The sequence below is a fragment of the Palaemon carinicauda genome, chromosome 29 (assembly GCF_036898095.1).
Source record: "Palaemon carinicauda isolate YSFRI2023 chromosome 29, ASM3689809v2, whole genome shotgun sequence".
Lineage (NCBI taxonomy): Eukaryota > Metazoa > Arthropoda > Malacostraca > Decapoda > Palaemonidae > Palaemon > Palaemon carinicauda.
The window spans coordinates 75,758,040-75,777,330 of NC_090753.1; the positions used below are offsets into that span (position 1 = coordinate 75,758,040).

The 19,291-nt window shown below is 46.9% G+C and overlaps 1 protein-coding gene across 1 annotated transcript in view; it reads left to right on the top strand.

Moving 5' to 3' along the window:
* ND-15 (NADH dehydrogenase (ubiquinone) 15 kDa subunit) overlaps positions 1–19,291 on the top strand; it is a 46,703-nt gene that overhangs the window by 24,623 nt on the left and 2,789 nt on the right. Inside the window, exon 2 of the mRNA XM_068352783.1 lies at positions 14,981–15,186. Within this exon, the coding sequence (XP_068208884.1) occupies positions 14,983–15,186 (204 nt within the window). The 5' untranslated portion in view covers positions 14,981–14,982. The remainder of the gene's footprint in view (positions 1–14,980; positions 15,187–19,291) is intronic.

Below are 19,291 nucleotides of genomic sequence, written 5' to 3' on the forward strand. Positions count from 1 at the left end.
TCTTCTTTCGCCGCCCAAACCTCCTCCGAAGTTCCCCCTCGACCGGCTCCTAAGGAGAGTCGTCCGAGTGGTAGCGTAGGCCCTAGTTTTGTTTCCCGACCTTGGGTGGGGGGAGAGGGCGTCGCCTCTCATAGCGGGGCGGTTCCTCCTCCGGGGGAGGCCGTTGATAACTCCTTGTCTAATGATGATCTCTTACAGATTTGGGCTTCCCTGGGGCTTAAGGGCTTGCCCTCCAGGGTCGCCTTGATTGACCTTGTCTCGTTGGGGGCCGCCGTTGACGTCGTGGTGGCAGAGGCCTCCGACGTGGCTGGGCAATCCTCTGCAGGTGCAGTTGAGGATGATGGTGCTGATGGCTCTCCTCCCCCTTCCGTACATCCTTCGAAGGGGGAAGTGAGTCCTACGGGCTCTTCTGCTGTTCAGCTTCCTTCTAAGGGAAGTGCTTTGACTGAGACTCCCCTTCGGAGGACTGATGGTCCTGATGATCTTCCCCGTGGCCGCCTCCGCCGTAAGGCTCACCGTCCGCTGCGTCGCAAGGGCCTCCCTTCCCCTTATAAGGGGGTTAAGAGGCGCCTTTTTGGTTCTTCTTCCTCCGAAGGGGACTCTCCTCGTCGTACTCAGCCTACAGCTCCTGCTCCTTTGGACCTCTCAGCAGACCGTTCTCCAACTCCTGCTAGATCTTCACCTTCTGGGGAACTCGTCACCCGACGGGCAACGGTCCCTTCGGGGCAAAGGGATTCTTCCCTTCCACGTGCAGTGCTAGCGCACAGGCGCTCTCCTGCTCGTCAGCGCTCCTGCTCGTCGGTGCTCTCCTGCTCGTCGGCGCTCTCCTGCTCGTCAATGCTCTCCTGTTCGTCGGCGCTCTCCTGATGTTCGCCCTCCTCGTCAGCGCTCTTTTGAGGATCATCGCCCTGTGGTCTCTGACTATCCTGCAGTTCCTGTTGAACTCCCTGCGCGCCATCAGTCTCCTGAGCTCTCTCATCCTGTGTCTACGCAACAACGTTCGCGTTCTCCAGCGCGTGTGTCAAAGCACATGTTCGCCCACGCGCCTGCGATCTTCCTGTTCCTGTTCCTTCACAGGATCTCACGCGTCGCCCTCCTGCTCGCCAGCGATCACCTACGCTCCAGCGATAACCTGATCGCCAGCGCGCACAGGCGATTTTAGTATCGCCTATTCATCAGTGTTCTCCTAAGCGTCAACGATCACCTACGCGCCGGCGTTCACCTGCTCGCCAGCGCGCACAGGCGATTTTAGTATTGCCTATTCATCAGCATTCTCCTACACGTCAGCGATCACCTGTTTATCGGCGATCTCCGGATCGCCCGCGTGATTTACAACCTGCGCGCCCGCGTTCTCCAACGCTTCGTCGACCAGAGGTTCTGAAGGGACATGGTTCGCCATCTATTAGCTCGCCATCACGCGATCACTCACCTGCGCGTGCTGCGCACTATCACTCGCCAACGCGTCACCATGCGACAACGCGCCATCGCCCACCTGCGCGTCAGCGCTCACCAGCTCACCACCGATCGCCTGTTGATCTACATCGCCAGCGATCTTCCTCACCCACGCGGCAGCGCGTTTCCTCGCCATCGCGCCAACGCTTTCGTTCGCCGACTCGGACACGCGCTCATTCCCCTATACACCCTCGCGCCCACTCGCCTGCACGCCCACGCGATCATCCACCTGCGTGCCCGCGCGATCGCTCGCCCGCGCGACTTCGCCCTCGCGCGACCATCGTTCGCGGCGAATTTCGCTGCCGGTGGTAGCAGCAGGAACGCGTGTTCTGGAGAGGGAGGTCTCAACCTTCCGGACTCACCAGTGGTAGCTTATACACCCCCCCCTGGAACCCCCCCAAGCGGCGGCGCGAGCCCCAAACCACGCCCCCTTGGGCGGAGTTACCAGGGACGAGCGGGTTGACTCGGCAATGGAAGTCACATTTCTGAAGTTGACTTCGGCACAGAACGTTCTCCTCTTTTTCCCTCCCGCTGCTCCCAACATTATTTGCTGATTTTCATTATTCTGCACTCAGCAACCAGAGTAATATCTCAGCCCACGGCTTAATAATGTCTAGGCAAATTCTTACCTCCGCGGAGGTGCATCGGCTTAGCGAAGACTCCAGCGGAGAGGAGAACGTAATCAGTAACGAAAAACGAACACAATCGACTGCAGATAGTGATATGCCTTCTAATTCTGATATCGTAAATATGTTACTACAACAGAATCAAACTCTTATGAAAATCATCCAGAAAAGGTAAGGTTTTAAATTCTGTTTACAACGAAAACGTCATATGGAAAGCAGCTGAGTTAGACTAATGACGTCACAAATGCAAATGGCGGCCCCCATACGTAAGCTTGTTATGATTTGAATGCTTAGAGCAGGCACTTCCGAACATAGCGTAAGTAGCTTAAGCAAAGCATGTGCATGATTACTACACGATTAATTGGTATAAACAAACCAAATACTCCAATTTTTATATATTACAAAATTATAATTAAGCACACAAAACAAATTGCTTGCCTGACACATCAAAAGCACGCAGCTTAATAGGCAGTAGGCTAGACCACAGGTAAGTTCGAGCTTACATTTCTCGCTTTAAACCTATCGACACTAGCCTAGGCCCTGGGGGGCTATCTGATAAGGGTTACATATGAGGCAGGTCTAGTTTATTAATAATAACAGATTTAAACTTATCATTCACTTAAATATGGCACTGAATTAACCTAAGAGGGCTATTTGAGTCGTGAACCCCATTGCCTGACTTCAGCCTTCTAGGTCCACTGCTGTCCATATTTACTATACCTGTTGAACAAAATTTCAATTAATCTATGGTAAATAAATCACTGATATTAAACATTCATCTCGGCAGAAGTGGTTCACCTGCTAAGAAGAATGAGGCTCCCCCTCCTACTAAGCGCTCAAGACGATCACCTGAATTACCTGAAAGTGCAAATTTAGACCTCTTTTCCTTTTATAATAATGGAGATGAAAGTGATTACGAAGATTTCAACCTTCTTACCTTCAATAAACCCATTCCTTTATATATTTCCACCAATTTCAAAGCTGAACCATCTTTTCATAGAGAAGGGAAAATTCAATTGAATAATTCACTAGTAGCATTAACTTTCAGTGAAGGCCATAGTGATAACCGGGATAAATTCTTTGTTAGTAGTCAAAATAAGGAGTTCTCAGACTTTTTTAAATTAATTAATACTCCAAAGTTGAATTTCTGGCCTGAAGGTAAGGTATTTGATGACAGTTATAAGAGAAATTATTTTTATGACATTGAAAATATTAAAATGAGTATTTCTGCCTTTCAAGGGCATGCAGCACTGGCACACATTGTATACCCCTCCAAAGTAAATGACATTGATTTTTTGTCCAAAATTATTATTGGTCCCCTAAGGAGGAGCATAGACCTCATACAAAATTTGATAAGAAATTTCAGAAGCAGAGCACTTCCTAGATACCTCAAGGAAGAAATAAGAGATCTTATAATCAAAGCAGACATTAAAGAAGATTGGAATTTAACTGAAGACCAAAAATCAGCCATTGCTGCCTGCTTTCACAAAGGTCCCCTCCTCAGAGGAGGGGCAGCAAACTTCAGGGGTAGGAAATTCAACTTCGGGGGCAGATTTCAGGGAAGAAGGTTCAGTTTCCTCAAAGGTAACCCTAACTTTAGATTCAAGTCTCAGCCGCTTAGAAGAGGTAATAGGCGAGGTGGGTACAGGGGGGGGAGGTCACAAAATGGACAAGCTAATAGTTCAGGAGCCAGAGAAAAGAAAGATCATAGAAATTGAGCCATGCTCCGCACCAGTTCAAAGAGAGATTTTTTCAGCACCAGTATTCTATGCACCAGTTGATAACGATGTTTACTCTGCACCAGTTAATAATGAGCTTTGCTCAGCACCAGTTAATGAGCTTTGCTCAGCACCAGTTAATAACGAGCTTTGCTCAGCACCAGTGGTTAATGAGCTTTGCTCAGCACCAGATAATAACGAGCTTTGCTCCACACCAGACCATCATGACATTGGGCCAAATGCTATAAATCAAGATAGAAGTAAAGAGACCTTGCCTTTGGCCTCAAAACCAATGAATAACTCCTCCCAGAGCCCCCAGAGAATAGGATAGGTAAGTCATTATTGATGAATATTGATAGTTGGAGAAAGCTTCCTAATGCCTCTTTTGCTTGTAAAATTATCAATGAAGGGGTGAGAATTCCGTTTAATAATAAACTTAAAGCCCAGAGGTCATTAAAAAGAACAGGTAAAGATAGATTTTATTCAATTAACAAGCGTAAAATATTGGAAAGTGAATGTGACAGACTGCTAAAACTAGGTGTCATAGAGCAGATCCCCAGAACTTCCTTTTACTACTCCAACCACATATTTTATAAATTCAAACCAGATGGAACAGTACGACTAATCTTTGACATGAAGGTGCTCAACACCATGATTAAAAAACCTTCTTTTACCATGCTCAAGGCCAATACTATATTTCCCTATCTACATCTAAACTCTTGGGCCTGCAAACTAGATTTAAAAGATGCTTATTGGCACATTCCATTACATGCAAGTAGCCAGAAATTTCTAACCTTCAAACTAGGTAAAAGGAAGTTCAAATGGACTGTGATACCCTTTGGACTAAAGACAGCACCTTATATTTTTTCAAAGATAATGTACACAGTGATCAAGTATATTAGAACTTCATATAACATCTTAATATTCAATTATCTTGATGACATTCTTATATTAGCAAAAGATTATGTAAAATGTAAAAATCACATTCAGCTAGCCATTAAGATCTTGTCAGACTTAGGATGGAATATCTCACTTAAAAAATCTACAATTGAACCGACTCAAAGAATTGAATTTTTAGGAGTGCATTACAATATGATTAAGAAAACTATGAATCCCAGTGGGAAAAACATAGAGAAGTGTGTCGAATTGGCCAAAGCTTTCTCCAACTCTGTTAAATCCGACCTGCATTCCTATCAAATGTTAATCGGAGCTTTAAATTTTAGTGCATCCTATACAAGCTTGGGAAGATTCCATCTTAAATATCTCCACAGATACCACAGTTATTTTAATTCAGGGTACAAAATCATTCCCCACACCTTCAAAAAATACCTAAAGCCATGGGAACAGAGACAAATGTACAGAGAGATTAACATTCCAAAACCACAGATAGATGCAGAACTTTTCACTGACGCTTCCAACCAGGGTTGGGGAGGTGCATTAGTAATAGCGGGTAATATGCTCTCAATAAATGGAACTTAGACAAATGAAGAATCCTCCCTTCACATCAATGTAAGAGAGTTATTAGCTTGCTTCTATTCTTTGGAACACTTCATCACAAGGTTATACAACAAGGTAGTCTTAATACATGTTGATTCAAAGGTTACTAATTGTTGGCTAAGGAAACAGGGTAGTATCAGAAACAAGTTAGCCCATGAACTAGTCAGGAAAATACTTAGTACCATGAAGGATCACAACATACAGATAAATTCCAGATGGATCAGGGGAGTAAGTAACACCATCGCAGACTCACTTTCCAGGGACCTGGGTTCCATTCACACAGAAACTTCCCTCAGTGACAGTCTATTCTCCTTAATCTGCTCTGACTTCAATTTCACCCCGGAAATAGATCTGTTCTCAAATGGCTTCAATACTAAGTGCAAAAAGTTTCGTTCATCTCTTCCAAACCAAAAAGCCATCAGCAATAATGCACTTACGATTAGCTGGAAGGGATCAACACCTCTCTATGCCTTTCCACCAGGATTCTTACTACACAAAGTAGCTTTTAAAATCAATAAAGAATGCAATAATAATATGCTTTTCTGCACCATATCGCAGGGGACGGAACCATGGATTCCATTAGTGAAGTCAGTCGCGAAGCAGCACAAACGATATATTGTGAAGATCGAAGACTACCAGATAGTTCTCAAGGATTGTATCTCACCCTCAGCAAAGCTCCAATCAACTTTGATCGCCTTCAAAATTTAAAGGATCAGCTCCCTAACGTCTTTCCTCCTGAGGTTTGCTCCAAAATTGCTGTCAGCTTGAGGGACAGCTCCTTGCACAAGTATGAAAACCTATACAACATTTTTAAAAGTTTCATTCACAAGGAGTATGGAAGAGACAACAAATTCCCCCTGTTAGCAATTATTTTATTTTTCAATCACCTTATAGACAAGGGTCTGTCTTACAACACCCTGAAGAGCTACAGAGCAGCTTTAGGTCCTATCTTGTCAGGCTATTTCCCAGGTTACTGTCTTGCAGAGGACAAATATGTCAAAGCAATGATATCGGGAGTTAATAGAAGGAAACCTAGAAATTCTCACCAGTTCCCTGGCTGGGATCTAGACAAAGTAATTTCGTTTCTCAACACCACGAGAGATAACTCTACCTTACTACTGACACAGAAAACCTTGTTCCTAGTAGCCTTAGCTTGCCCTTTAAGAGCTAATCAATTTAACAATCTCAGCATTTCCAGGAGCACCTTCACCCCAGAACACATTGTCTTACGGAACCACCCTTCCTTCATGGCCAAAAACCAAAAGAACAACTACACGCCAATAGAGATCAGCTTTAGGAAGCTTCCTAACAGACCAAAAATATGTCCAGTCAGACAATTGAACTTCTATTTGGAATACACAAACAAAGTCTGTATGGAAAGAAACATAGACAGGAAAGACCACATATGGCTAGATGAACACTTCAAGATAATGTCTCTACAAAAAATGAGACAACTTTTTAGGGAGTGCATTTTCAGAGCCGACCCAAATGCAACTAAAGTCAACGAATTTTCACTCTATAAGGGGTCAAGCTTCATCAAGACTGCTATACAATGGAGTATCTATACAAGAAATCATGTCCAGAATGAATTGGAGAAGCGACTCTGTCTTCAGCTCTTACTATGCTCTCCTCGGCTTACAGGGAGCTTTCGATGCTGTGGTCGCTGGACTTCATCTTCAAGCCCCCTGAAGCATCTGCCTAGCTACCACTGGTGAGTCCGGAAGGTTGAGACCTCCCTCTCCAGAACTTTAAGTTTACTTGTGAACGAAGGTTCTGGAGTGGGAGGTGAGACCTTCCGGACTCAAAGTCTGGGTCACCCTCCAACCCTTCCCCCGTGAGCCGAGGAGACCATGTACAGTACTTAGGAGGGAATATTCTAACAACTTCATAATTCAACAGAGTAGGCTATATACAAGAACACACACATACAATCACTATTATTCCACAGAAAACAAACTAACTGGAATCTTTCAATATTCATATCAACCAAGAGAGCACAAGAAGATTGAATTTACTAGTAAAAAGACCTTTATGTCCAACAATTTGCACCTTCACAGTAATTCCTTCATAACTTGCACTACCAAGGTAAGCTCAACCACTTCTGTGTTATTTTTTGTTCTATTACAACTTCAAAAATATGACTTCCATTGCCGAGTCAACCCGCTCGTCCCTGGTAACTCCGCCCAAGGGGGCGTGGTTTGGGGCTCGCGCCGCCGCTTGGGGGGGTTCCAGGGGGGGGTGTATAAGCTACCACTGGTGAGTCCGGAAGGTCTCACCTCCCACTCCAGAACCTTCATTCACAAGTAAACTTACAGATCCTAGACAACGCTCGGGATCGCCTCCACCCAAACACAGGATTGTAGTGCAGTACAAGGATAATACTGAGGAGAGGTTAGTACATCATTCTTCCCCACCTTCTTTTCAGGCAGGTACTGTGGTGTCCACTCCAAAGGATCACCCGATCCCTTTCCCTTTAGCGAGGATTTCGGACTGTGTCCTTGGAGCAACAGACTTGGTTTGGTCCCCTGGCGCAGGCGTTAGTGAGGGTTATGAAGCCAGCACTCGCCGACCAGGGTAACAAACCAACGGCTGTCTCTCCTACGCTGAAGAGGAAGAGAGGAGTGGACTTCGTGGTGACTTCCCCCAGGGCGAAGTTGGTTCCCAAGAGGTCTGTCGCGAAGCCCCCTTCTCCTGCTCGAGTGCTTTCTCCTTCTCCCGTGGACGAGGCCTTTCCGTCCTCGGGTGAGTCCAGTGAAGCGGTAGTCTTCCCCTCGGCACCAAGGGGGGAGACTTCGCTTCATGGAGGAGAATCGTCTCGTGAGGAAGGGGCTCCTCGAACCTCTTTGTTGGGATCCTGTATCCCTCCCAGGAGGGAATCCAAGGACTCCAAGACCGTCCCGAAGTCATCTTCGAGGATTCGCCAGGAACCCACGGCTCCCCGGGGGAACGTCCACGCTTCACCCCAGGAAGAGATCCCTGGGACAGGAGACATAGCTGCCAGACCGCAGGGAGGAGATCAGCAGGAATCCGAACATGCCTTCTGGCAGGTCCTAAGCCTGATAAGGCAACTTAACGGGCTTATGGATCCAGTCATCGCCCCTCGTGAAGGCAAAGACACTATCTTAGATGAAGTGTTTGACGTTCGGAAGGCCCCTAAGTCCAGTGCGGCTCTGCCCTGGTCTCGGGGTCTGAAGAGTGCCAGAGCTAGGGCCAACACTCAGCTCGCGATTCTTGCCTCCTCCAGTCGTTCCTCTGCCGGGAACAAGCTCATCCCTCCTCCTCGTCTTCAGCAGAGGAGGTATTTCGAGATTCTGGGTGAGTCCAGCCTCGCTCTTCCTCTCCATCACTCTGTGGAGGAGCTGGCGAAGGGAGTTCCCTTTGAGAAGCTCTCTGCCCGGCAGGTTTCGTTCTCGGCGGCAGAGATCCTTAGCCACGAAAAATTCGCTAAGTGTGCCATGCAGGCCACTTCGTGGCTGGACTTTTGGCTAGGATCTCTGGGCATCCTATTGCGCTCGGAGGACTTGTCCAAGGAGACCAATAGGAAGGCCCTGGAGACCTTCTTGCTCTCGGGCACCCGCTCCATCGAGTTTTTGGCGCACCAGGTTACCACCCTGTGGGCCAACTCGGTGTTGAAGCGTCGCGATGCTGTGTCCGAGAGATTCCATCCGAAGTTCCCCGCCGTGGATGTGTGTAGGCTCCAACATGCTTCCCTTCTGGGGGAGAACCTGTTTGAGCCTCAAGAAATGGAGCGAACGGCTGAGAAGTGGAGGAAATCCAGCACGGACTCCCTCCTTCATAGGGCCCTTACAGCTCGGCCCTATAAGCCTCCAGCTCCGCCGCAACAGCAGCAGCAGCCTCGTAAGGCTCCAAAGCAGGCACCGGCAGTTAAGAAGGTGGTGTCTAAGCCCCAGCCCTTTCCAGCCAAGGTCAAGAGGGGCGGTAAGTCCTCCAGGGGAGGCAAGACTCCTAGGGGTGGCGGCCGCGGCCGCAAGCCCTAGGGGTGGCATTCCCCCTGCGTGTCCACCTGTGGGGGGATGCCTTCAGCGTTGCGTCCGCAGGTGGCAGCAACACGGGGCCGATGCTTGGACGGTCTCAGTGATCGGCCAAGGCTATCGCGTCCCGTTCACAACATCTCAACCTCCCCTGACGGCGAATCCAGTGTCGTTGAGCTCCTATGCCACGGGATCGGCAAAGGGGCTGGCCCTTCAGGCCGAAGTCGAGACCATGCTCGAGAAGGGTGCTCTCCAGGAGGTCGTCGACGGCTCTCCAGGCTTCTTCAGTCGACTCTTTCTTGTAAAGAAGGCTACTGGAGGCTGGAGACCTGTCATCGACCTCTCAGCTCTGAACGGGTTTGTCAAGCAAACCCGGTTCAGCATGGAGACAGCAGACACGGTCAGACTTGCGGTGAGACCACAAGACTTCATGTGCACATTGGATCTAAAGGACGCGTACTTCCAGATCCCAATCCATCCGTCTTCCAGGAAGTACCTGAGATTTTGCCTAGACGACAAGATCTACCAGTTCAAGGTGCTGTGTTTCGGTCTCTCCACAGCTCCTCAGGTGTTCACCAGAGTGTTCACCCTAATTTCATCTTGGGCGCATAGGAACGGCATTCGTCTCCTTCGTTATCTGGACGATTAGCTGATCCTAGCAGACTCGGAGTCGACCCTTCTTCGGCACCGAGACAGGCTTCTGGATCTTTGCCAAGATCTGGGGATCGTGGTAAACCTCGAGAAGTCCTCCCTGCAGCCGTCCCAACAACTGGTTTATCTAGGCATGCTGATAGACACCAATCTCCACAAAGCCTTTCCATCAGACGACCGGATAGCAAGGCTGAGGAGGGTGGCGAACCGTTCCTCAGGCGAGAAGAACTCCCCGCCCAATCGTGGTTGCGTCTCTTAGGTCACCTATCCTCCCTGGCTCGTCTGGTTCCAAACAGCCGCCTCAGGATGAGATCCCTTCAATGGCGGCTCAAGTCCCGGTGGAATCAAGGATCCGATTCCCCGGACATTCTGATCCCAATGGGGTCTCTGGAACAGACGAACTTGCGATGGTGGCTGGTCGACGAGAACCTACGAAAGGGAGTGAGTCTTCTCGTCCTCCCCCCGGAATTGACTCTGTTTTCGGACGCGTCAAAAGAAGGGTGGGGGGCGCACGTTCTGAACCAGAGAGCCTCAGGCCTTTGGTCAGAATCAGAAAAGTGCCTACGCATCAACCGGCTAGAATTGAAGGCCGTCTTTCTGGCTCTTCAGCAGTTCCAACGGTCCCTGGCGGGTCACTCCGTGGTGGTGATGAGCAACAACACCACGGTAGTGGCTTATATCAACAAGCAGGGAGGCACTTTTTCGCAGCAGCTATCCCATCTTGCAGTAGAGACTCTGAGGTGGACTGAAACCCACTCGTTAACACTATCAGCTCGCTTCATTCCTGGCAAGAGGAATGTGCTCGCCGACAGTCTGAGCAGGGCCTCGCAGATAGTGAGTACCGAGTGGTCTTTGGATCCTCAGATAGCCAACAAAGTCCTGACTTTGTGGGGTTCCCCGACTGTGGGCTTGTTCGCGACAGCTTTGAACTTCAAGCTGCCCCTGTACTGCTCCCCAGTCCCGGACCCCATGGCACTCTGGCAAGATGCTTTCCAGCAACGGTGGGACAACATCGACGTGTACGCCTTTCCACCGTTCTGTTTGATGAGAAGGGTGCTCAACAGGACCAGACTATCGGTCAACTGTTCGATGACTCTGGTAGCTCCGCTATGGCATCACGCGGAATGGTTTCCGGACCTTCTGCAGCTCCTGACGGAGCTCCCGAGGGAGCTCCCGAGGGAGCTTCCTCCACGACACGAGCTTCTCAGACAACCCCACTCCGGCGTCCCTCACAGGGCCGTAGCCTCGCTTCGGCTTCACGCCTGGAGACTATCCAGCGTCTCCTCGCGGAGAGAGGCTTTTCGCAACAGGTTGCGGAGAGAATGTCTCGGCACCTGCGAAGGTCCTCTGAGGGAGTCTACCAAGCAAAGTGGAGAGTCTTTTGTGGCTGGTGTCGTGGAAGGGGTATCTCTCCACTCGATGCCACTATTCCAGCAATAGCAGACTTCCTCGTTTATCTGCGGTAAGAAATGCGCCTTTCTGTCTCGGCAGTGAAAGGCTATCGCTCAGCCTTAAGGTTGGCCTTCAGGCTGAAGGGCGTGGATATTTCTTCATCGCTAGAACTCTCTTTACTCATACGTAGCTATGAGCTTACCTGCCCCCAGTCGGAAGTGAGACCTCCTCCTTGGAACGTGGTTCGAGTCTTCAGGTCTCTTAAGAGACCTCCCTTCGAACCATTACGCCAGGCCTCCGATCGCCACCTGTCTTGGAAGACGGCTTTCCTACTCACTTTGGCTTCGGCCAAGCGGGTTAGTGAACTTCATGGTCTCTCGTACGACATCGCCCATTCAAGGGGATGGGGGGAGGTAACGTTCAGGTTCGTCCCTGAGTTTGTTGCCAAGACTCAGAATCCTAGGGTGCCGGATCCTCGCTTCGACTCTTTCAGGATCGCGAGTCTCCGTTCTGTAGCAAGCGACCCAGACCAGCTGCTACTATGTCCAGTGAGGTGTCTGAGGCACTACTTGAAGAGAACGGCTGCAGTCCGTCCTCAAGTGCGAGCTTTGTTTGTGAGCACAGGCAGGACTATGAGGAGGGTCACCAGGAACACCATCTCAGCTTGGATTCGAAGGGTTATCCACCATGCCTTGAATCCTGACCCTCCTCCATCACGTCGCCCTCGGGCCCACGATGTCAGGGGTATTGCTACATCCCTGGCCTTCAAGAGAAACTTCTCTGTAACGCAGGTACTTCAAGCTGGGGTCTGGAAGCGTCAGACGACCTTCACAGCCCACTACCTGCAAGACGTGACCCACAGGAGCCTCGATACGTTTTCTATCGGCCCTGTGGTGGCTGCACAACAGCTGGTCTAACCTCAGGCTCCTTTTTGGACAATTAGCAGTAGGTTGAGGGCGTTGTTACCCGGTCTTAGTCTGTGTGAATGAAAGAGTATGTCTGACCCTTCTTTCTTCATTCTCCCCTCTCTTGGGGGAGCAGCATCCTGGTCCTCGCATAGCTGACCTCGACCTCTGCAGGTAACCCATGCTTCTTTGTGCTCCTAGTATTAAGCTTAATACTGTTGTGTCTCCCATACCCTGACGAGGTGATATTGGGAACGTCCTATCCTAGAATTCCTATCTGAAGGTCTCAAGGTCAACTTCATAGGACGAGTCACACTCTCCTCCACACACTGCTTATGTAGGCCACTCGTTCCTAGCGATGCTAGGAACTTGTGAGGTACAGGGGCTCCTTTTCTCTAGTGCTGCTCACTGAGGGATCGAGCCCCCGGGCAAGCCGAAGTCAGTAAGGCTGGGGACTTTCCACCCTTCCTAAGGGGTAAGTCACCCAATGTAAATAGCGTGGTTTGTATTTCGGTTACGTAACAAATGACAAATTCGAAGATAATTTGTATTTTTCCTAACCATACAAACCTTAGCTATTTACACATATGTGCCCGCCATCCCTGACCTCCAAGTCAAGTCCTACCTCTAAGTGAAGTGAAGCAAGTCACCGGTGTGTGGGCGGGGGGAGGGGTAGCAAGCTGCCCTTCCTCTAACTAGCGCGGGGGTAATTAACCCTCGTTAAAACTATTGGCTCGTCATTTCAGCTGCGCTAAAAGGTAAACCCAATGTAAATAGCTAAGGTTTGTATGGCTAGGAAAAATACAAATTATCTTCGAATTTGTCATATTATCTACGAATTTGTCCGTTTTTCCTACCATTGCTAATTTTCATTTTTTTTTTTTTTTTATTCTTTGGGAAATCTTGTAACATTTCATCAGAAAACTCATCTAAATTGATACTCTATGTTTTAATAACCCTTTTAACCCACACTATTTGTCAAGATTATGACCAGCTGTTGATAGCCAGGGCGTTAAGAGTCTAACTACACAAGAGGTAATGACGTATCCATTGTTTCCCGATTCAATGAACGGAGAGAATATGTCGAGATATTTCCAGCTAATTAACGTGTTGACATGAAGAATGAGTATGAAAATAAGATAAAAGGCTTTTTTCAATGTCACAAGGGGTGAATAGCTGGATTATTTCCTAGTTTATAAATTCTTTCATTTTAATTTTTATTTTGTTACTGTACTGTATTCTCTTGTGTACAGCATTTTTTTTTATTTCTTTCCCCACTTAGGCTAATTGAAACTGTTTGTCTATAAACTTTTTGTCGCAATATGCAGAATTAGTAACTTACTTTAGTTTCATTCATAAATTTCTAGAGTTTATATTTATTACGGCAACCCTATTATGTAATAAAGTATTGTATCAACATAGATTCTCATAGTTATTTTGCCGTTATGTGATACCCATATTCTTAACAAAATAGGTTAGGTTGGTCAGGGTACCAGCCACCCATTGAGATACTACTGCTAGAGAGTTATGGGGTCCTTTGACTGGCCAGGCAGTACTACATTGGATCCTTCTCTCTGGTTACGGTTCATTTTTTCTTTGCCTACACATATACTGAATAGTCTGGCCTATTTTTTTACATATTCTCCTCTGTCCTCACACACCTGACAACACTAAGATTACCAAACAACCCTTCTCTCAAGGGGTTAACTACTGCACTGTAATTGTTCAGTGGCTACTTTCCCCTTAGTAAGGGTAGAAGAGGCTCTTTAGCTATGGTAAGCAGCTCTTCTAGGAGAAGGACACTCCGAAATCAAACCACTGTTCACTAGTCTTGGGTAGTGCCATAACCTCTGTAACATGGCCTTCCACTGTCTTGGGTTAGAGTTCCCTTGCTTGAGGGTACACTCGGGCACGCTGTTCTGTCTTGTTTCTCTTCTTGTTTTGTTAAAGATTTTATAGTTTATATATGAAGTATTTATTCCATTGTTGTTACTGTTCTTAAAATATTTCATTTTAGTTAATTATTTCTCTTATTTCCTTGCTTCCTTTCCTCACTAGGCTATTTTCCCTGTTGGAGCCTCCTGGCTTATAGCATCCTGCTTTTCCAACTAGGGTTGTAGCTTAGCAAGTAATAATAATAATAATACTTCCAAACTTCAAAGTTTTACTTGGGTAATCTTTCAATACTGGCCTTTATTTATCCTTATCAGCCTTTTGTTTGATTTGCTGGTTCCATATTTAACATATTTTCATATTCAGAAATGATATACATGAATAATGGTACTGTATTTTATTTCAGTTTTATAATACCAATAAAAAGGTCGTCAACTTACAATCATTCCGAGATACAAACACAATCTCATATCGTATCAAAATAATGTAATAAAACATTATTATATTTAATTCGGTAGGCAAAACAACATTTGAAATAACCTGATATTTATTTCGTATGAAGCGGGACATTTTGTTGACTTTTGTAGCTGGAAATTGTAGATATGGGAGTCAGGTTAGGCCTACCCAAAGCCAAAATTTTTTTTAAAAATTGACTTAAAAACAGCTTCTTGGAATCTCTCAAGTTTGTAAGTTGAGGACTTTCTGTATTTACCATTTCCTCACATGTAATATATAATAGTGGTCACTGAACCATGGTCATTTGGTCTGTTATTCAGATACTTAACCATGGTCATTAGTCCTTTATTCAGATTGCTAATTCTGTAATTGTCATTAGACCCTTCTCAAATTTCCAGAAATGACTGCCCATATCGGTCCGTTTTGCCGCTCTCCTCTCACGGATCTGTCTGGTGGAATCATGACCCATCAGTACGGCAACAAGTGCAACGCATTTGAGATGAGAGCAGTCGAGTGTCTAGAAGCCTATGGAGCTGCCAAAGGACAAGAGAAGTGTCAAGATTATTTGGACGACGTAAAGGAATGCATGTTCCAGTTTAAGCAGGTAAGTTTTACTATTTTCTGTGACATGCAACAATAGATCCATTATTAAAATGATGTTATACAGTACATAATCAACAATAGAAGACTAATTCTTATTCCAGTTTAATTTTATTTCATACATTAACCCTTTTACCCCTAGGCTATTTGGAATTTTCCAACCCTTACCCCCCCCCAGGGGTTATTTTTTTTCAAGCACATTTTGCAGTATATATTTTTTAAATTGCTCTAACAGCCTTAATTTTCGTCATAGAGAGGTCAGGTTGATCTCATTCTCTTGGAAATTGCCCAAAGTTTCTCAAAAAAAATTTCAAAAATATGCAAAAAAAAATTGTAAATAGCAGTTTTTTGCAAGGACGTACCGGTACGTCCGTGGGGGTAAAGGGATGAGTTTTGTGAAACGAACCAGTACGTCCTTTGGGGGTAAAAGGGTTAATGTATAAAATATTACATCATTGTACCTGGTGATAATTATTTGACTCTTACTTATGCACATCATGGAGACATCTAGCCATTTGCCTAAATCTTATTCAGTCAGTTATGAGTTCAAGTTGTTTTTTTTATGTTTTTCTTTTTAAACTTCTGTATAAGTACCGACTTGTTTATTTCCTTGAATTAATTTGTGGTATCAGGAGGACATTTGCAAATAGCAAATAGATATGAGGTTTTAAAGGTTTTAGTATCTAGGCAAGGTTGATCTTAGCTATCCTTACTCTGGTTTCATTTGTTCAAGTGACACATTCTGAGTTTTGGCTTTAAAAAGATTTTTAGTTGTATCCTTTTAGGTACAGGGGAATAACTGCCGACCCAAAACCCATAGTGGGTTGGTTATCATTCTTCTTCATCCTAGACACGATGTTTGAGAATGGTATAGTCACTGAGGTAAAACTAGTCTGATAGCTTCAGATATGCTGGGAAAACCAGGCTTGGAACAAATCTAGGTGGTGTAGGAAAGCTAGAAAGCTAATAGCAGCTTTATACACAATGGGAAAACTAGGCCTCTAGGCTGATTGTGATACAGCAGGAGAACTAGGCTTAAAGACAGTTGTTCCGTAACTGAAATACAAACCACACTATTTATTAGTGGTATTACTTTCGGCGGAGCTGAAATGACGAGCCATTAAAATTTAGCGAGGGTTAACTAACCGCCAGTTAGCGGGGGGTAGGGGGTAGCTTGCTACCAATCCTGCTCACACACCTGTGATTTAGTTCACTTTGCTTTTGGCTCGGATGGAGAGCGGTTGTTTCCCCTCTGACTCCTCGCCTATTCTGAACTTCCATTAATTTTTGTCTTTTAACTTACTTTTTCTTATGTAAATATATATATGAAAACATTCTTAATCTTTATGTATATACAGTATATATGTATAGAAATGTTGTAAGTTTCCTTTTCAGTGTTTGTGCTGTGCATGTGATACATATACGACAGGTTCTTATGACACTTGCGCAAGGCCAGGACACTTCTCTTCGTGGGGAACGACCTCTCCCCCTCTGGTCCATCGGTCTTTCTGTCGGCATATAACCGTTGTCTCGGCCGCCACAGAGGAATCGTCATCGCCTGGATCCTCCTCATTCAACTGTTGTCTTCACCTTTTCCTTTTTCCTATGGGAAAATGGATTTCTGAGCGAAGGGAATGTGGCCTCTCAGAGATTGACTACGGTCTTTCTCTTCTCAAGGTTGTTCACCTATCAACAATAGTGTACTAACGGGGGGAGCACCTTTCCTGTTCGCAATTATTTTACCAGTTCGCGGGTTAGGTTGCACTTCCGAATGTTTTTCTCAATTATTTTAGTGAAATTATCAGTGTTTGTGATTTTAACTTTTCAGCTTCTTCTCTGTGGGGAACACTTCCCTTCAGAGGATCAGTAGTTTTCACTATCAGAGTATATTCTTAGCTGATTTAAATAATTGTAATTCTTGTTTTTATTACAGTTACTCCGCTCCCCCTTCTCCCGTGGATGTCGGTTGGGGAAGGGAGGGCGCAATACTTATTTTATGTTGTTCCCTCGGTGGTCCTCTTCGGAGTTCCTCCTTAGGGAATTTTCTGTTACATAATTTATTTTATTTTTCCTCAGTTAGCTATGCAGTTTTCTTTGTTCGACTAAGAGTGCCGACGAAGCAGAGTTGTCCTGTTCATGACTGGGGAATCTGCTGTCACTGCAGTCCCTCAGAGGGCGTCATCCCTTCTCTTAGAAGTACGCCCATGACAACATAATCACCACTTGAGATCATCTTAGAACGCTACCAGGAGGTTTGCCTCCAGGGGTTGGACAACTATGAGGTGGTTTCTTCCTTCTAGGGGAGAACTTCCCACATCTTAATCACTTCATTGACTCCGACTGCTGTTGCTGCACCCGCCCAGACTACTCTCCCCCCTTGCTGAGTCTCTCTTCCGTCAAGGGCGGAGCATAGTCATAGGCAAGTCTCTCCTGCAAAGTGATCACCTCTCTCGTTCGCGAGAGGGGCCACTCATAAAGACTCCTCTTTGGAGGATCGCTATTGCTGAAGGTCAGCTTGCTGATCCACCAGCCCTCATGGGCGTCATCCCTTCTCTCAGAAGTACGCCCATGGCAACACCTGATCAGCACTTCATCTTCGAGGAAAGGTTGTTTCCCCCTCCCGAGGGAGAACTTCCCTGCATCTTCATCATCACTTCATCGACTCCGACTGCTATTGCTGGCTTCGCTTAGACTACACTCCCCCCTTGCTGAGTCTCTCTTCCTTCAGGGGCGGAGCATAGTCTTAGGCAAGTCTCTCCTGCAAAGTGATCACCTCTCTTGTTCACGAGAGGGGCCACTCATAGAGACTTCTCTTCGGAGGAGCGCTACTGCTGAAAGTCAGCTTGCTGGTCCATTGGCCCTCATGGACGTCATCAGTTCCAGCTGCAGTTAGTCCTTGGACTTCGGTCCTGGACTCTTCTGTGGACCTTTCACGGTCCCCATCAATGGATGTTCGCCCTTCCAAAGGTCACATCCCAGTTTCTGGTCGTCCTGCCAGCTGACCTGCCGACCTACCAGCGCAAACTTACGCTGCAGTTAGTCCTTGGATTTCGGTCCTGGACTCTTCTGTGGTTCGTTCCTGCTCACCAACAATCTCTTGCACCTGCACGCCAGTGCTTTCCTACGCGGCTGCGGTCTCATGCGCGCTAGCACCAACAGTCTTCTGCTCGCGCGCGCCAGCCCTCCTACGCAAGCGCATGACATGCAATCGCGTGCCTATCCACCCGCCTTTGCGCAACTAGTTGCATGCTTCTGCCCATTCTAGGGAGACAGCACAAAACCCTACACAGTGCCTTACTGCGCGCCAGCGTTCACCTGCGCTCTCAGATCTAGCACCCTCCTGCTCGCTTGCATTCTCAGATCCAGCGCTCGCCAATGCGCCAACTCTTCACAAAGAGTCAGCGCTCTCCTGCGCAGTTGCGGTCTCAGATCTAATGTGCCAGCTCTTGCCAAAGAGCCAATGCTCGCCAATGCGCCAGCTCTTGCCAAAGAGCCAGCGCTCTTCTGCACATTCACCGGAAACTGCGCTTCAGCAGAAACTGAGCACCACTGTGAGCCATTGCTCCAGTACTCTCCTGCACGCTCGTGCAATAGGCAAAAAGAATAAAACTTTTTGAACAAGTCACCAGTGCCCCATTCCTCTCCCTGCCAATGCATAACATGGCCGCCAGGAAAAGAGGAAAGAGGCTTCACAGAAGGATTCAAGATCCCGAAGATTCCATCTTCAAAGGAGAATCAAAACGGGGAATCCTTGGTCCCTCTCTCTTCTGAAGATTTTTCTTAACAGTACCACCGTCAGCAAATAAGAAAGCATCAGCAGACTGATCGCTAGATCACGGTTTGCTGATGACTAGTTCACTGTTTGCTAGCTCGCCGTTCACCAGATCGCCAATGGCTAGCTCAGCTCTGATCATTGACCTCTTGTCCCTCCAATGACTTACGATCACCGATTGCTAGTCAGTAACCAGTCATCAGCATGCTGATCACTAGATCACCAATGGGCAGCTCATCTTTCTTTGATCACCGAACTCAGCTCGCTGATCTCTGACCAGCCCATCGTCAACTTGCTGATCTTTGACCAACCAGGAGGGACCATAGTCAGCTTGCTG